The 17,204-nt window shown below is 46.6% G+C and overlaps 1 protein-coding gene across 2 annotated transcripts; it reads right to left on the minus strand.

The window, feature by feature from the left end:
* Positions 1-272: 272 nt before the first annotated feature.
* Positions 273-9,778, minus strand: LOC142684108 (histone H3-like centromeric protein A). 2 transcript variants are annotated; one of them, XM_075847500.1, is made up of 5 exons: positions 9,487-9,778; positions 3,161-3,259; positions 1,322-1,458; positions 1,176-1,253; positions 273-870 (listed from the first exon to the last, which is right to left on the minus strand). In XM_075847500.1, exons 2-5 carry the CDS (start codon positions 3,243-3,245, stop codon positions 739-741), a joined length of 432 nt encoding a protein of 143 aa, XP_075703615.1. In that variant the 5' UTR covers positions 3,246-3,259; positions 9,487-9,778; the 3' UTR covers positions 273-738. The 2 variants fall into 2 exon arrangements, with proteins under 2 accessions (XP_075703615.1, XP_075703616.1); XM_075847501.1 differs by having other exon boundaries at positions 3,161-3,262.
* Positions 9,779-17,204: the final 7,426 nt, after the last annotated feature.

A 17,204-nucleotide genomic window follows, 5' to 3' on the forward strand; every position in this document is an offset into this window, starting at 1 on the left:
TGAAAGTTTAAACTTCAATTGCATCTCAGTTGTTTCATTTCAAATCCAATGTGGTGGCAGCAAAACCCAAATCATGAAGATTGTGTCACTGCCCAAATAATTCTGGAACCAACCCACACACCCACCCACACAGCAAACACTCTGAACAAGCATAGCTGCAGTGTAAAGAATGGGGGTGGGACAGAGCAAGAGTATTGAACTACAGCGAAGCTGGAGTCATTGATCATATCCAAGCCCTTATGAAGATTAGTCTAAAATGATGAAGATCAAAGTTATAATATACATTTTTTTTTTATTTGAAAAAATTAACAAATCTTCACAGAATAAAAACAGGAAGCGGATCATAAACTCAGCAGAACAATTAGAAGGTCGGCCAAATCAGGTTTCATTAGCGGTTGTGTCCAGCGTCTTTGTTAGCGGTTTTGTCCAGCAGTGCCGCCTTGTGGTCATTTTCTGTGCTACATCCTGGACCCCTATAACCCATTACATAGCTGGACAGAAAAACGACTGCACTACCACCCTGCAAACTACAGCGGCAGCCATATTGGTTGTAACAAAGAAAAAAACTGCACTGTAACCAGTGTCAGGAGGGGGCGCTAAAGCCGGTTTACTCTTCCAAACTGGATCTTTTATGCAATGGTAAAACTTGTATTTCCCAATAGATTTTCTCCATTAATATAAAACTATTTACACGTGATCATTCTTCATCAAATCTTGAGAGATAAAACGGCAGCGTTATCACAGTTCATACGGGATGCCTCGGATTCTCCGTGCGAGCTGCATGTCCTTCACAAAGAGAGTGCCCCTATTGGCCTGGTGACTGAAGAGGTAAGAATCTTCAAAGAGACTCACGAGGAAGTCCTCAGCTGACTGTGGATACAGAAGAGCATTAGTCCCTCTTAAAGTGACAGCACTCCCGGTATAATTTACTACACAGCTCGAAGGACTGATCAGATTTCACTTTTATGAGCTGTTAGCTAGAGTGATGGTGGGGGGGGGGGGGTCCTGGCCTCTGGAACTCCCACAATGCATCACAACCCCTATGCAAATGTCCCGCTAGGGCATATGGATGTGTTAGAGGGGGCGGGGGCTGAGTAGTGAATCACTGCAAAGAGCAGCTCCCTCTCTGGTTGACCCATGCGTTACATGGACAGTGCATTGTATGAGATACTGACCTCTTGTAGCGCCATAAGTGCGGTGCTTTGCCAGTAGTAAAACACGCCGCGGGAATACTTCAGGCAGATCTCTCTCACCTGCAAGAATAAAAGGGGAATATCGCTGACAATAAAGAGGAGCAGCCGCAGAGGACACATCCACTCACCAGGCGGAAAAACGGGGTTTTCTGAATGAGCAGATTGGTTGATTTTTGGTACTTTCTTATTTCCATCAGCGCACGGGCTCCTGGGCGGTAGCGTCTTCTTCGTTGCGTGCTCGGTCTGTGACTTGTTTCCCCTCTACCTGTAAGAAAGAAATCCATAATCACAGCTGAAAATGAATCTCCCGCTACATGGAAATTCACTGTCTGGCCGGGTTCACACGTAGCGTAAACACGGCGGATTTTCTGCAACCGATTTCATTGCGGAAACTCCACAGCGTAATACAGAAGCAGAAGAGTGGAGGAGATTCAAACAAATCTCATCCAGACGCAGCGGAAAAAAACCGCCAAACTTACCCAGATCTCTCTGCTCCTGCGTTCAACCCGGCCTCCAGGGATGATGTCTCATCCCATATGACTGCTGCAGAACATCAGAGGGACACGTCACCATGGCTACGGGTAAGTATGGGTTTTTTTTCTACCTTCTATGGACATTCCAGCCGAAAAACTGCAATTTTTCAGCCAGAATTACCTCCGGTGCCCAGGGCCAATACGCTGTGTACTTTTACGCCGCGTATCTGCCCTGTGTGAACATGGCCTATTACCTTAATGTCCCCCAAGGAACATCAGGTAAACAGATTTAAAACATAACATGCTACCTGCAGCCACCACTAGAGGGAGCTCATTGTATATGGTTGTACATTGAACTTGGTAACAAAACAGTATGCAGTGAGCTCCCTCTAGTGGTGGCTGCAGGGAGACAAAATTATACCATGTAACTGTCTACGCAGGAGATTTAGAGCTCCGTTTCAGAAAACTGTGCTCCAACTGCTGTAAAACTACATTAAGAAATTAATCAGCACAGAATGTTGGACCAAAAAAGGATATAAATGTGGACGTTCAAATTTTAAATACTTTTCTATGACTGATAATTTGGGGTCCATCAAGTCCTATTGATACCTGATTAAAGGGGTTGTACCACGAAAATAATTTTTCACCTATCCACAAGATAGGTGATAAATGCCGGATCGCTGCGGGTTGTTAACAAGAGTGCGGGTCCCAGAGGGTGGTCACTCAAGTCATTCTCTATGGCAGTGGTCCCCAACCTATTTTGCACCGAGGACCGGTTTGATGCAAGAACATTTTTGCGGGGACTGGCGGGGGGAGGGGGGTTGGTCGGAGGGGTTAGAGTCAGTTCACACATTACGTAAATACGGCATATACCTGTATTATAATGCGGAAAAATCGGCAGCATAATACAGTAGCAGCAAAGTGGATGAGATAAAACACGTCTCATCCACACGCTGCATAAACGGAGTAGAAAAAAGGCTCAGAAATTGACGTCACAACATCGCGCCTGCCTGCGCGGAGCCGCTCACGGCAGAGTGCATAATTGGGCAAGGAGCAGTCAAACTTGACTATTTCCGGCGATCCCATAGGGAATGAATAGAGCGGTCGGACTGCAGGTTGGAAATTCTTAGATCCCTCATTTCATAATATATCTTCATGGGTGTGAGCTGTGTTCTCAGATTCCCTTCCCAGAGCCATATAGTAACGTGCTTCCTGCAACCACCACTAGGGGGAGACGATTGTGCACATGCATACAGCTCCTGTTGTGCCTATATAAATCAGTCCTCAGTTTGCTCCCCCTAGTGGCGGCCTTGTGCTACAGAAATTTCTGTATGTAACAGATTTTTACCTGCATAGAAACGAACCCTCTAAGATATAAAGCTGAGAAACGGATTACAATCTAGTATTACACGACCCGAGGTTATCTGGAATTCATTTTTAAAATAAAATATATAATGAGAGTGATAAGATGATCAAGGTGCAACTTTCTCTTACTTGGCGGAGATTGAGGAGGAGCTGCAGGTTTCTTCTGCGGATGCGCCGACTTCCTGCGGGACGAGCTTTTCTGGGGTGGTTTCATGATGATGTAAAACGCTGCTGAGAGTCATACAATCAGTTAAGCAGATAAGAGACGGTGACAATTCAGCAGAATCACAGGTGACGTAGGATAAACTGAGCGGTTTTATACTGACTGATGCCACCAATGCAAGTGACAAGAAAGTGATGACATTGACGGTGAAGATATGAGATTGCCGGATGTCAGTAATCAACGCACGCTGCATCAATGAATACAATAGATCCTCGTGGCATCAATTACCAGAACAGCGACATCAATGATCTATTTAATAATGCGGCAACAGAAGAGCTACCCGCAGCAGATCCCGCAAGCAATGGGCAGATGTTTGCAGACGTAATGGAGCCGTCTTTTCAGGCGTGATTCGAGGCGTAAAACGCCTGAAAATAGGTCGTGTGCACAGAACCTTACAGAGAATCCGTAATCCAGACAAAGGTGGGAAATTTAAAACTGGAGCAAAGGAAAAGTGGAGCAGTCGTCATGGAAATGAAAGGCCGCAGCTGGAGGACGATGAGCTGCAACAATGCAGTACAAATATACAGAAATAAAACATCTAATAATCCATATGATCTCTAGACACGCAGCAGCGAAAATGTATAAAATCAACACACACGATAGACGAGGAGAAGAAACATTCAGTCGAGTGCGCAACTTTTCTTAGGACTCTCTGCTTTGTGCCGTTTCTCTGTTATTCCTCCTGGAAATGTAAGAATTGACAGCTGTGTGTTACCAGTTGGGGGTGTGTCCCTACAAACTGACAACGTCCAATCAGTGCTGACAGAGAGACTGTAGGGACACGACCTTTGATGAGGAGAATGGCAACACCAAGTTATCTATTAACTCCTTAATGACCGGGCATGTTTGTACCTTAATGACCAAGCCAGATTTGTCAAATCTGGTATGTCTGACTTTATCAGAGAATAACTCTGTGAAAGTTTTGAATATCCAAGTAATTCTGACATTGTTTTTTCGTCACATGTTGTACTTTATTTTAGTGGTAAAAGTAGACTGATACGATTTGCGGAAATTAATTAAAAAATAGAGAAATTGAAGAAATTTTGTAAAAATTATCATTTTTCCCTATTTTTAACTGCAATATGTGACATATGTACATACATACTGTACAATTTTTTTAATTAAATATATATTTCCATCTCTTTACTCTATTTTGGCAGCACTTTTGAAAAAATTTTTTTTTTTTTGAGCAATTTGGAGGACTTACAAATTTAGTAATCATTTTATACATTTTGAAGTACATTTTGTTTTCCTGCACCAAGCCAGGTTTTCAGAGGCTCATAGGTGTCAGAATGGTGGAAACCCCCACAAGTGATCCCATTTTGAAAACTACACCCCTTAAGGTATTTATTAAGGGGTGTTGTAAGTATTTTGACCCCACAGTTTTTTTGTAAGAATTCATGCAAAGCAGGCGTAAAAAAATATAATTTCACTTTTTTCATAAAAGTATCACTTTGAAGACCGATTTCTGTGTAAAACGACCATGAGAATGAAGAAACACACCCCAAAATATATCACCCTGTTTCTCCTGTTTTCAAAAATGCCCCCATTGTGACCCTAATGCATTGCTTGGACACACGACAGGGCCCGAAAGGGAGGGAGCACCCGGAGGCTTTCAGGACTCATATTTTGCTTGAAAATGTTTTAGGCTCCACTGTACATTTGGAGAGGCTTTGAGCTACCAGAGCGATAGAATCTCCCCATAAATGACCCCATTTAGAAAACTAGACCCCATAAGGTATTTATTTAGGGGTATAGTAAGTATTTTGACCCCACAGTTTTTTGCTAAATTTAATGCATATCAGGTGAAAAAAAAATATAATTTCACTTTTTTCATAAAAGTATTTGTTTGAAGACCGATTTCTTTGTAAAGCGAACATGAAAATTAAGAAACACACCCCAAAATCTATCACCCTCTTTCTCCTGTTTTCAAAAATACCCACATTGTGGCCCTAATGCGTTGTTTGGACACACGGCAGGGCCCCAAAGGAAGGGAGCACCCGGAGGCTTTCAGGACTCATATTTTGCTTGAAAATGTTTTAGGCCCCACTGTACATTTGGAGAAGCTTTGAGCTGCCAGAACGATAGAAACTGCCCATAAACGACCCCATTTCGAAAACTAGACCCCATAAGGTATTTATCTAGGGGTATAGTAAGTATTTTGACCACACAGGTTTTTCGCTAAATATATTGGAATTAGTCTGTAAAAATTACAATTTACTTTTTTTCTGAAACAACATAGAAATTTTTATTTACAAGGAATAACGAAGAAAATGCACCCCAACATTTGTAAAGCAATGTCTCCCGATTACGACAATACCCCATATGTGGTAATAAACTGCTGTTTGGACCCACAGCAGGGCTCAGAAGGGAAGGAGCGCCATTTGGATTTATGATTTTGCTGGAATGGTTTTCGGTGCCATGTCGCATTTGCAATGCACTGGAGGGACCAAAACAGTGGAAACCCCCCAAAAGTGACCCCATTTTGGAAAAACCTTCAAGGAATTTTTCTAGGGGAATAGTGAGCATTTAGACCCCACGGGTCTTTTGCAGAGTTTATTAGAATTAGGGCGCGAAAATTAATATCAACATTTTTTCCACTAAAATGTTGCATTTTCTCATTTTCACAAGGGATAAAGGAGGAAAAAAACAACCATTTTTTATAAAGCAATTTCTCCCGAGTACGGAAATACCCCACATGTGGTCATACGTTTTTTTCATTAGAAATGAATTAACCCTTTCAGGACTGATCCAGTTTTTGCTTTCTGATTTTAGATTTTCCCTCCCCGCTTTCCAAGAGCCATAACTTTTTTATTTTTCCATCAATAGAGCGGTGTGAGGGCTTATTTGTTGCGGGACAATCTGTAGTTTTCATTGGTACCATTTTGGGGTACGTGCGTTTTTTTTTTAATCACTTTTTGTTAATTTTTTTTGCAATCCTGAGCAAAAAACAGGAATTCTGACACCGTTTTTTAGGTTTTCTTTTTGCGGCGCTCACCGTACGCTATAAATGACATTGTTACTTTATTCTGCGGGTCGGTACGATTACGGCGATACCATATGTATATAGGTTTGGTCCTTTTTTTTAGCGTTTGCACAATAAAATGACTTATTTATAAACAAAAAAAATTTCTGTGTCACCATATTCTGAGAGCCATAATTTTTTTATTTTTTAGTCAAAAAAGCTGTGTAAGGGCTTGTTTTTTGCGGGACGGATAGAAGTTTTTATTGGTATTATTTTCGGGTACATGCGACTTTTTGATCACTTTTTATTCTTTATTTAGGGAGCGGTTGTGACCAAAAAAATTGTGATTCTGTCGTCGTTTTTTATTGATTTTTTTTGGGGTGTTCATCGTGCGGGGAAAATAACATTACAGTTTTATAGTTGGGGTCGTTACGAACGCGGTGATACAAAATATGTGTACTTTTTTAACGTGTTCATTTTTTTTCTATAATAAAAGACTTATTATAGGAAAAAAAGCATTTTGTGTTTATAGAACTTATAACTTTTATTTTTACACTTTTTTTAAAACATTTTTATTACTTTTTTTTACTTTTTTTACTTGTCCCACTAGGGGACACTTAGTCTTGCAGCTTTGATCGCTGCTAGAGTACATTACACTACACACGTAGTGTAATGTACTCCAACTGTCATTGTGACGTGACTGTCACACTGACAGGAAGCAGAGGAGGAACGGCCGGAGGCTGTTCCTCCGAGGCTTCCGTACATGGCAACCCGGAGGTCATTATCTGACCTCCGATTGCCGTGACAAGCATCGGTAGCCCCCACGATCACTTCGTGGGGGCTGCCGATGTGCTTCAAACCACTTAAATGCGGCGACGGCAATCCGTCGCCGCACTTAAGGGGTTAACTGCCGAAAGCAGCGGCGATGGTCCGCTGTCCGGCGAGACTGATGTCTCAGCTGTCTAGGACAGCTGTCAGCGCGCGTCTGTCACTCTGTGTTTACACAGAGTGACAGTTTGAAATGCGGACGAAAATGCACGTCCTGGTGCGGGAACTAGCGGCCGACCAGGACGTGCATTTTCGTCCTTGGTCGTGAAAGGGTTAATACATACATCTCAGGAGAAATGTCGGCTCCTCTTTAATAATATTGTCTGTATCGTGTATAATTCATGAGGACGCACGTGCTGCCCGGCGTGATGTCAGCGTCACCGTATCTATCAATGATTATACACTGAACTCTAGAAAACTGCCAGATACACCAGGACGACTGTATACATCAGAGTTTCCCAACCTTTTCAGGCTCGAGGCACCCCAGGGAAAAAAAATAATTCTCAGGGCACCCCTACCAAAAATTGTTTACAAAACGACAAAAAATGGCGAAAAACAAGCAGTACACTCTTAGGTTATGTTCACACAACGTTTTTTTGTAAGGCAGAAACTAAAAGTCTGCCTCGAAATTCATTTACGAATTTTGAGGCAGATTTTGAATTTACAGCGCTGTTTGACTTTTTTTTTAAGCCGTTGAAGCGAATGCAAAAACCGCAGACAAAAAAGCACCAAACGAGCGCCGCAGGTTTTTTCTGCCTCCTATTAATTTCAATGGGAGGTCAGAGGCGGAAACCACTTGAAGACCGTCAGCCCCCCACTCACAGTAATAACCGTCAGCCCCCCACTCCCAGTAATGACCGTCAGCCCCCCACTCACAGTAATGACCGTCAGCCCCCCACTCCCAGTAATGACCGTCAGCCCCCCACTCACAGTAATGACCGTCAGCCCCCCACTCCCAGTAATGACCGTCAGCCCCCCACTCCCAGTAATGACCGTCAGCTCCCCACTCACAGTAATGACCGTCAGCCCCCCACTCCCAGTAATGACCGTCAGCCCCCCACTCCCAGTAATGACCGTCAGCCCCCCCACTCCCAGTAATGACCGTCAGCCCCCCACTCACAGTAATGACCGTCAGCCCCCCACTCCCAGTAATGACCGTCAGCCCCCCACTCCCAGTAATGACCGTCAGCCCCCCACTCACAGTAATGACCGTCAGCCCCCCCACTCCCAGTAATGACCGTCAGCCCCCCACTCACAGTAATGACCGTCAGCCCCCCACTCCCAGTAGACCGTCAGCCCCCCACTCCCAGTAATGACCGTCAGCCCCCCACTCACAGTAATGACCGTCAGCCCCCCACTCACAGTAATGACCGTCAGCCCCCCACTCACATTATAATGACCCCTCAGTAAAGCCACCATCAGCCTCCATCCCCCCAGTAAAATGACCATCAGCCCCCTCCAGTAAAGCCACCATCAGCCTCAGTCCCCCCGCCCCCCGATAAAATAACCAGCTGCCCCTCTAGTAAAGGGACCATCACAGACAGAAAGTGTGCTTACCCCTGGGGAAGGAATAAGCAAGGAGGTATAAGAACAACAACTCCCAGCATGTCCAGGATGTTATGTGATATCAGAGAAAGTTTACAGGAAGAGGTATAAGAGGAGAGGACTACAACTCCCAGCATGTCCAGACTTAGTATGGGATATCAGAGGACATTACAGGGAGGAGGTATAAGAGAAGAGGACTACAACTCCCAGCATGTCCAGACTGTTATTATGGGATATCAGAGGACATTACAGGGAGGAGGTATAAGAGGAGAGGACTACAACTCCCAGCATGTCCAGGCTGTTATTATGGGATATCAGAGAGGACATTACAGGGAGGAGGTAGAAGAGGAGAGGACTACAACTCCCAGCATGTCCAGACTGTTATTATGGGATATCAGAGGACATTACAGGGAGGAGGTATAAGAGGAGAGGACTACAACTCCCAGCATGTCCATGCTGTTATTATGGGATATCAGAGGACATTACAGGGAGGAGGTATAAGAGGAGAGGACTACAACTCCCAGCATGTCCAGGACGTTATTATGGGATATCAGAGGACATTACAGGGAGAAGGTAGAAGAGGAGAGAACTACAACTCCTAGCATGTCCAGCACGTTATTATGGGATATCAGAGGACATTACAGGGAGGAGGTATAAGAGGAGAGAACTACAACTCCCAGCATGTCCAGACTGTTATTATGGGATATCAGAGGACATTACAGGGAGGAGGTATAAGAGGAGAGGACTACAACTCCCAGCATGTCCAGGACGTTATTATGGGATATCAGAGGACATTACAGGGAGGAGGTATAAGAGGAGAGAACTACAACTACCCACATTCCCCTGGCTCCATTTCTCACACAACTGCTAAGAAAGTAAAGAAAACCCACTTACCCTGCCCAGTGTTAATGGCTCCTCTCCCTCCGTCAGGCTTCTAGTGGGAAGCTGTGGGCGGTGCTTGTAACAGACGTCCGCGCGTCACGCCTGCTACAACGTGGCTGGCGGAGCTTGTACCAAAAAAAAAAAAAAAATTTTAAAAAAAAATTCGATTTTTTTTTTTATTTTTTGCCGTGGATGAGCCGCGGCACCCCTGAACAGCTCTCGGCACCCCGGTTGGGAACCACTGGTATAGATTATATAATAGCCCCACAATATAAAAGCCAAGAAAAACCAAAAGGCTCCCGCACTGCGTTCTTCCAGGTTATGTATCGCCCCCTTGTGGCTAATAGAAGAAGTACACCAAATGTTCAAACCATCGCTAAAGCCAACAAAACTATATCCTGATGTTTGATCTCCCACAATCTATAATAATTATAATACACGATCACCGCGCGGTCTCAATGACGTCATCAAGACCTCGGGCTGTAAAGAAAAGCCTGTTTATACCCCTGGGTTCCAGGATGGGTCTATTTTAGGCTCGATGGGTTTCTATCAAGTTCTATAGAAAATGCTTAGAAACGTTGTGATATTAAAAAAAAACCTTTTATTGACATTAAGACCCCTTTACCAATGCCGATAATCATACGAGCGCTTGTTTTCGATCACAAGCAGCGACGATCAGACGATAAACTGCACTCATTGGTCAGCTGATCACATCTTTTATGCGTCCCAAAAAATCCTCGTTGTCCACAGCGTACAAACAGGGGATGTGCTGCCGACAATACGTAAACTGTACGAGCACGGACCATCGTATTAACCATCGCTCATCCCCGTACAGCGTGCGTCGGCTCGTGTAAATGAGCACCGAGTCACTGGATACATCGTTGATCGTGCAAGTTCCATCTAGTGAAAAACTGTAAACAGGGAGGAGGGGGATGCAGCTGCAGTTTCTTATGCCCCACGCACGCGACCGTATTTTTCATCAGTAATTACAGCAGGGACTCTCCCATAGAAGTCTATGGGCGCTTCCGTAAATATGGGTGGCTATGGATACGCATCCGTACTCTGACCATATATATGGAAGCGTTGCTATGCAACATGCTGATGACATCATTTGCATCCTCCCTCTTTTTTTTACGGATCCGTATATACCGATGCAATATGGACAGTTTTTCGGGATAGATGAAAATACGGTCGTGTGCATGGGGCCTTACTTGGTGTTGCAATGAGGGGGGAGGGGTAGCGGCTGGTACTTGCTAGTTATACTATTACTGATATACTCATTAAAGGGGTCTTCCCATCAGACACATTTATGACGTATCCATAGGATGTCAGATAGATGAGGGTCCCACCTCCGGCTTTGTCTGATCTGTTTCCGTAACTCCCATAGTAGTGAATGCGGGTCCCAGAGGTGGAACCCCAATCTACCTGACATTTATGACATATCTGCTCGTTTGCTCCGGTCACACGGAGCTATGGATAACACGGAGCTATGGATGACACGGAGCTATGGATGACACGGAGCTATGGATAACACGGAGCTATGGATAACACGGAGCTATGGATAACACGGAGCTATGGATAACACGGAGCTATGGATAACACGGAGCTATGGATAACACGGAGCTATGGATGAGGGCGAGCGGTCGTTACTCCGATCGCTCGTCCCCAAACGTTATTATCATGTCGGCAGCGCGTTTTTCTGTTTACACAGGGAGATGAGCTGCCGACAACAATAATATTTCACTTTTTTAAAACGATACGACCAGCAGATGATTGGGTGTTTGCTCGTTCATCTGCGGATTGCTGCCCTTTTTACAAAGCGCAGTTATCAGCAACGAGCGTTATATGAACACTTGTCTGCCCGATAATCGTCCTTTGTAAAGAACATTTTAGGCTAAGTTCACACTGAGTTTTTTGACGAGTTTTTTTTCGCGGAAACCGCGCCGCAAAACTCGTCAAAAACTGCCCTATAATGCCTCCCATTGATTTCAATGGGAGGCGTCGGCGTCTTTTTCCCGCGAGCAGTAAAACTGCCTCGCGAGAAAAAGAAGCGACATGCCCTATCTTCGGGCGTTTATGCCTCTGACCTCCCATTGACTTCAATGGGAGGCAGAGAAAGCGTATTTCGCGGTGTATTATGCCCGCGGCGCTCAATGGCCGCCGGCGAAAAACGCAGCGAAAATCGGCGTGCAGGGAGAGGAAAATGTGCCTCAAACTTCCAAACGGAATTTTGAGGCAGATATTCCTCCTGCAAAAAACTCTGTGTGAACATAGCCTTAGACTCATGTCCTGGTTACTACACTTCAGTGGAAAGCTAGCGGCAGTCGCCACTAGGGAGAGATACTGTAAATGTATTTATATTGTGCTAACTGACGTTAACCCCTTAGTGACCATCCCATTTTAGGCCCTAATGACCGAGCTATTTTATTTGTTTTTCTATAGTCGCATTCAAAGAGCTCTAACTTTTTTATTTTTTCAGCACCCCACAGGTGTCTCATATATTTTATTAGAAATGGGCAGTGAAAATGAAAAATGACATTATTTTCCAATAAGACGCAGCATTAGTTAAAAATGTTTCATTTTCTCAACAAATAAAGGAGAAAAAGCACCGTAACATTTGTAAAGCAACTTCTTCAGAGTAGGGAAATACCCCACACGTGGTCATAAACTGCTATTTGGACACACAGCAAGGCTCTAAAGGGAAGGAGCGCCATTTAGTATTTGGAGTGGAGATTTTATAAGATTCGTTTTTTGACACCATGTTGCATTGAGCTATAGTACCAGTACAGCGGTACCCCCCGAAAAATTACCCCATTTTGGAAACTAGATCCCTCAAAGAATTGATCTAGGGGTGTAGTGAGCATTTTGACCGCACAAGTGTTTTGCAAAAATGAGTAAACAATAGATGTTGCAGATTGAAAATGGCTTTTTCCACAAATATGCCATTTCAGTGCCCAATGTGTTGTGCCCAGCTTGTACCACCGTAGACACACATCCCATAAATTGTTAAGCGGGTTCTCCAGAATACACCATATGTGGTCATAAATTGCCGTTTGGGTACACTGCCAGGCTCAGTTGGACCACCATTTGGCTTTTGAAGCGCAGATTTAGTGGTATTTCAGCTTATAATGTGGGGGCATATGTGAACTGGGCAGAGTACATCAGGGTATATGTAAGCTGTGCGGAGTACATCAGGGTATATGTAAGCTGGGCGGAGTACATCAGGGTATATGTAAGCTGTGCGTAGTACATCATTATATATGTAAGCTGTGCGGAGTACATCGGTATATGTAAGCTGTGCGGAGTACATCAGGGTATATGTAAGCTGTGCGGAGTACATCGGTATATGTAAGCTGTGCGGAGTACATCAGGGTATATGTAATATGCGCAGAGTACATCAGGATATATGTAAGCTGTGTGTAGTACATCAGGATATATGTAAACTGTGGAGTACATCAGGGTATATGTAAGCTGGGTGGAGTACATCAGGGCATATGTAAACTGGGCGGAGTACATCATTATTGTAACGTCTATGGCCACGGCCCGTCGATCGGTCGTTAACCCCGACGGCCGTGGCCATGGACAGCTTACCTGCCTCCAGCGTCGTCCCCCAGTCAGGCGCCGGCACTCTCTTCTAGATTCTGAGTGTCTCCGGCGGGTGCGCGCGCCCGCGCGTGCACGGCCTTAAAGGGCCAGTGCGCGCGTTTTTGTAAAAAGCTGTAATCTGGCCCAGGATGCCCTGGGCTATAAAAAGGGCTCTGCCCTCTTGCCGTTTGCCAGAGCGTTGTTAGTTTTCCCGTTGTTCGTCTTGCTTATGGTCTCCCAGTGTCTTCCAGCCTCCCAGTGTACCTTGCTCCTGTATTCTGTATCCCGTATCCAGTTCCTGTGCCTACCAGCGTCAAGTGTCTTCTGCCACGCCAAGTGTCATCTGCCACGCCAAGTATCTTCTGCCACGCCAAGTGTCTTCTGCCACGCCAAGTGTCTTCTGCCACGCCAAGTGTCATCTGCCACGCCAAGTGTCATCTGCCACGCCAAGTGTCTTCCGCTTCATCGGATACTGCCCGCCACGTCTGGCGCCACCTGCCGCATCTGCCTCCATCCGTGCTGTAGCCACAGCCACCGCCGGGACTATTTCAGGTACCCAAAGCAATACTGTCTGCCATTGACTTCCGCATAGACTGTGACCTGGTCAGCTGCCTCCCCGCTACGGCGGAACGGCCTAGTGGGTCCACATACCCTGTGTCCGTGACAGTACGCTCTGGCCATGGACCCCGCTGGCCAATTCAAGGGCTTGTCACCCTCCCAAGCCATGCAGGCGGATCTGCTGGATCTCCGAGCTAGGCAGGACCAGCTCCTCGTGGCCATGGACTCTATGGCGAAGCAGCTAGGGACGCTAGTTGCCTCCATTCCTGCTTCTATGCAAGTTCCTCAAACCGAACCTCCTGTTGCTCCTCCTGGCAGTTCCTGTATGGACCCTCGGTTCTCGCTGCCATTGCCCTCTCGGTTCGATGGAGACGCCAGTGCTTGTCGGGGGTTCCTGAACCAATGCCACATTCATTTTACCCTGCACTCTCGGGCATTTCCGTCAGATGGATCCAAGATCGCATTTATCATCTCCCTCCTGACCGGCAAGGCCCTGGCATGGGCTAACCCTATCTGGGAACGTCAGGGATCCGAGACCCGAGACTTCCAGGAGTTCGCACGGATTTTCTGAACCGTTTTTGAGGAGCCAGGGCAAGTCTCATCAGCCGCCACTGCCATCTTCAACCTTCGCCAAGAGGACAACTCCGTGGGCGAGTATACTATTCATTTCCGGACCCTGGCAGGAGACCTATCCTGGAACAATGAGGCATTTGTGGCATCCTATTGGCATGGCCTGTCGCCCGAGATCAAGGACGAACTGGCTGCTCGAGACCTGCCTCCCGCGTTGGATGACTTGATTCTGCTTGCCACTCGGGTTGACATAAAGCTGAGGGAGAGATCCCATGAGGTTCGTCAGGAGCGCCGGCACCCTAGACTGGCGCCCAACTTACAGCAACCCCTCTTGCCTGCTTCTACCGCTTTGCCCGAGGTTCCGTTGTAAGTTGACCGACTAAAATTATCGGTCCAGGAGAAACAGCGCAGGCGCACCTCTGGACTGTGCTTATATTGCGGCCTCGCTGGCCACGTCGTGCGTCTGTGTCCTCACAAGCCAAAAAACCCCAGCGCCTAGGCTTGGTTGGAGAGACAACCCTGGGCGTCAACACATTGAAGCAAGAACTCTCCTCCAAACTATTTATCCCTGTAACCATCATTGCAGGCGAGAGGTCTCATCAGGTCTCCGCATATCTGGACTCCGGCTCTGCAGCCAACTTCATCTGCCAGGATCTTGTGGATCTCCTACAGTTGCCCACTATCCCGCTTGAAAGGCCGTTGATCGTTGCCTCGGTGGATGGACTGCCATTACCAGACCCAGTTGTGTCCATAACCAAGCCGTTGAAACTCCAAGTGGGAGCCCTTCATGCTGAGATCATCTCTCTGTTCGTCCTGTCCAAGGCCGTCAACCCCATGCTGCTGGGGTTGCCTTGGCTTCGTCTGCACGCCCCCGTCCTGGATTGGAACTCTGGAGAGGTTCTCCAGTGGGGCCCGAAGTGTCTTGACCGCTGTCTGAGTCACATCCAGTCGCCACAGCCCGCTCCTCTTCAGTCGTTGGCAGGTTTGCCCCTCTGTTTCTCCATGTTCGGCGATGTCTTCAATAAAAAGGAGGCCGAGACCTTGCCGCCACACCGGGCATATGACTGCCCAATCAACCTGGTCCCGGAATCGTCTCCCCCTCGTAGTAGAGTTTATCCTCTCTCCTTACCAGAGACCCAGTCCATGTTGGCTTACATCAAGGAGAACCTGGAGAGGGGTTTCATTCGTAAATCTTCATCCCCGGCCGGAGCAGGGTTCTTCTTTGTTAAAAAGAAAGATGGATCATTACGACCTTGCATCGACTACCGAGGCCTAAACCAGATCACGGTAAAGAACAGGTATCCTCTGCCTTTAATTTCTGAACTGTTTGATCGCATACGGGGGGCAAAAAGTTTTTCTAAACTGGACCTGCGGGGGGCCTATAATCTGATCCGGATTCGTCGAGGTGACAAGTGGAAGACTGCCTTTAATACTCGTGATGGGCATTACGAATACTTAGTCATGCCCTTCGGCCTGTGTAACGCTCCCGCAGTATTCCAAGAATTTGTCAATGACATTTTTCGTGATCTCCTGTATGTTTGTGTTGTGGTGTACCTCGATGACATTCTGATTTTTTCCCCAGACCCAGTAACTCATCAAAGTCATGTCCGCCAGGTGTTGCTCCGTCTAAGAGAGAATCGACTTTACGCCAAATTGGAGAAGTGTGTGTTCGAGAAGAAGTCTCTATCCTTCCTGGGCTATATTATCTCAGATCAGGGTCTCAAGATGGATCCCCAGAAGGTAAAGGCCGTCCAGGAGTGGCCACGCCCCCAAGGCTTAAGGGCCATCCAACGCTTTCTAGGATTCACCAACTTTTACCGACTCTTCATCCCCCAACTTCTCATCTTTGACAGCACCTATTTCCACCCTCACTAAGAAAGGTATGAATGCCAAGATGTGGACTCCGGAGGCTGAAGCCGCATTTGAATCCTTAAAGAAAGCCTTCACATCTGCCTCCATTCTGCACCATCCGGACGTATCCTTACAGTTTTCGTTAGAGGTGGACGCCTCCTCAGTGGGTGCTGGTGCACTGTTGTTCCAGAAAAGACCGAAAGGCAAGGCCGTGGTATGCGGCTACTATTCCAAGCTGTTTTCTCCCGCAGAGCGTAACTACTCGATTGGGGACCGGGAGTTACTGGCCATCAAACTGGCTCTGCAGGAGTGGAGACACCTACTGGAAGGCGCGGTTCACCCTATCCTGATCTTCACGGATCACAAGAATTTGACCTACCTATAGACGGCCCAGCGGTTGAATCCTCGTCAAGCCAGGTGGTCATTGTTCTTTGCTCGGTTCCGGTTCGAACTCCACTACCGTCCCGCCGACAAGAATGTGAGGGCCGATGCCTTGTCTAGATCTTTCGAAACCGAGGACTCCATGGAATCTCCACAAAATATCATTGACCCATCCTGTATCTTCTCTGTGAATCCCCTGCAAGTTAGAGACATTCCTCTGGGTAGGACTTTTGTGCGTCTGGTTGACCGAGGAAGAATTCTTTGCTGGGGTCACAGCTCTAAGCTGGCAGGTCACGCGGGTGCTCGTAAGACCCAAGATTTAATCACCCGTCAGTTCTGGTGGCCCACGCTGCCCAAAGATGTCATGGACTTTGTCTCCTCTTGCAGAGTCTGTGCAGCAAATAAAGTTGCTCACTCCAGACCTGCGGGCCTGCTCCAACCACTGCCTGTGCCCGTTGCTCCGTGGCAACATGTCGCTATGGACTTCGTCACGGATCTTCCCCCTTCTGCGAGTTGCAGTGTGATCTGGGTGGTGGTGGATCGATTTTCCAAGATGGCTCACTTCATCCCGTTGACCGCTCTGCCGTCTGCTACGCGGTTGGCTGACCTCTTCATACAGCACATCTTCCGTCTGCATGGATTGCCCCTGCATATTGTCTCGGACAGAGGTGTCCAGTTCACCTCGAAGTTTTGGAGAGCACTCTGCGGGCTCCTTGGTGTGAAATTGGACTTCTCTTCGGCTTATCATCCCCAGTCCAACGGGCAAGTCGAGAGAGTTAACCAGG

The sequence above is a fragment of the Rhinoderma darwinii genome, assembly GCF_050947455.1.
Source record: "Rhinoderma darwinii isolate aRhiDar2 chromosome 4 unlocalized genomic scaffold, aRhiDar2.hap1 SUPER_4_unloc_7, whole genome shotgun sequence".
NCBI lineage: Eukaryota > Metazoa > Chordata > Amphibia > Anura > Rhinodermatidae > Rhinoderma > Rhinoderma darwinii.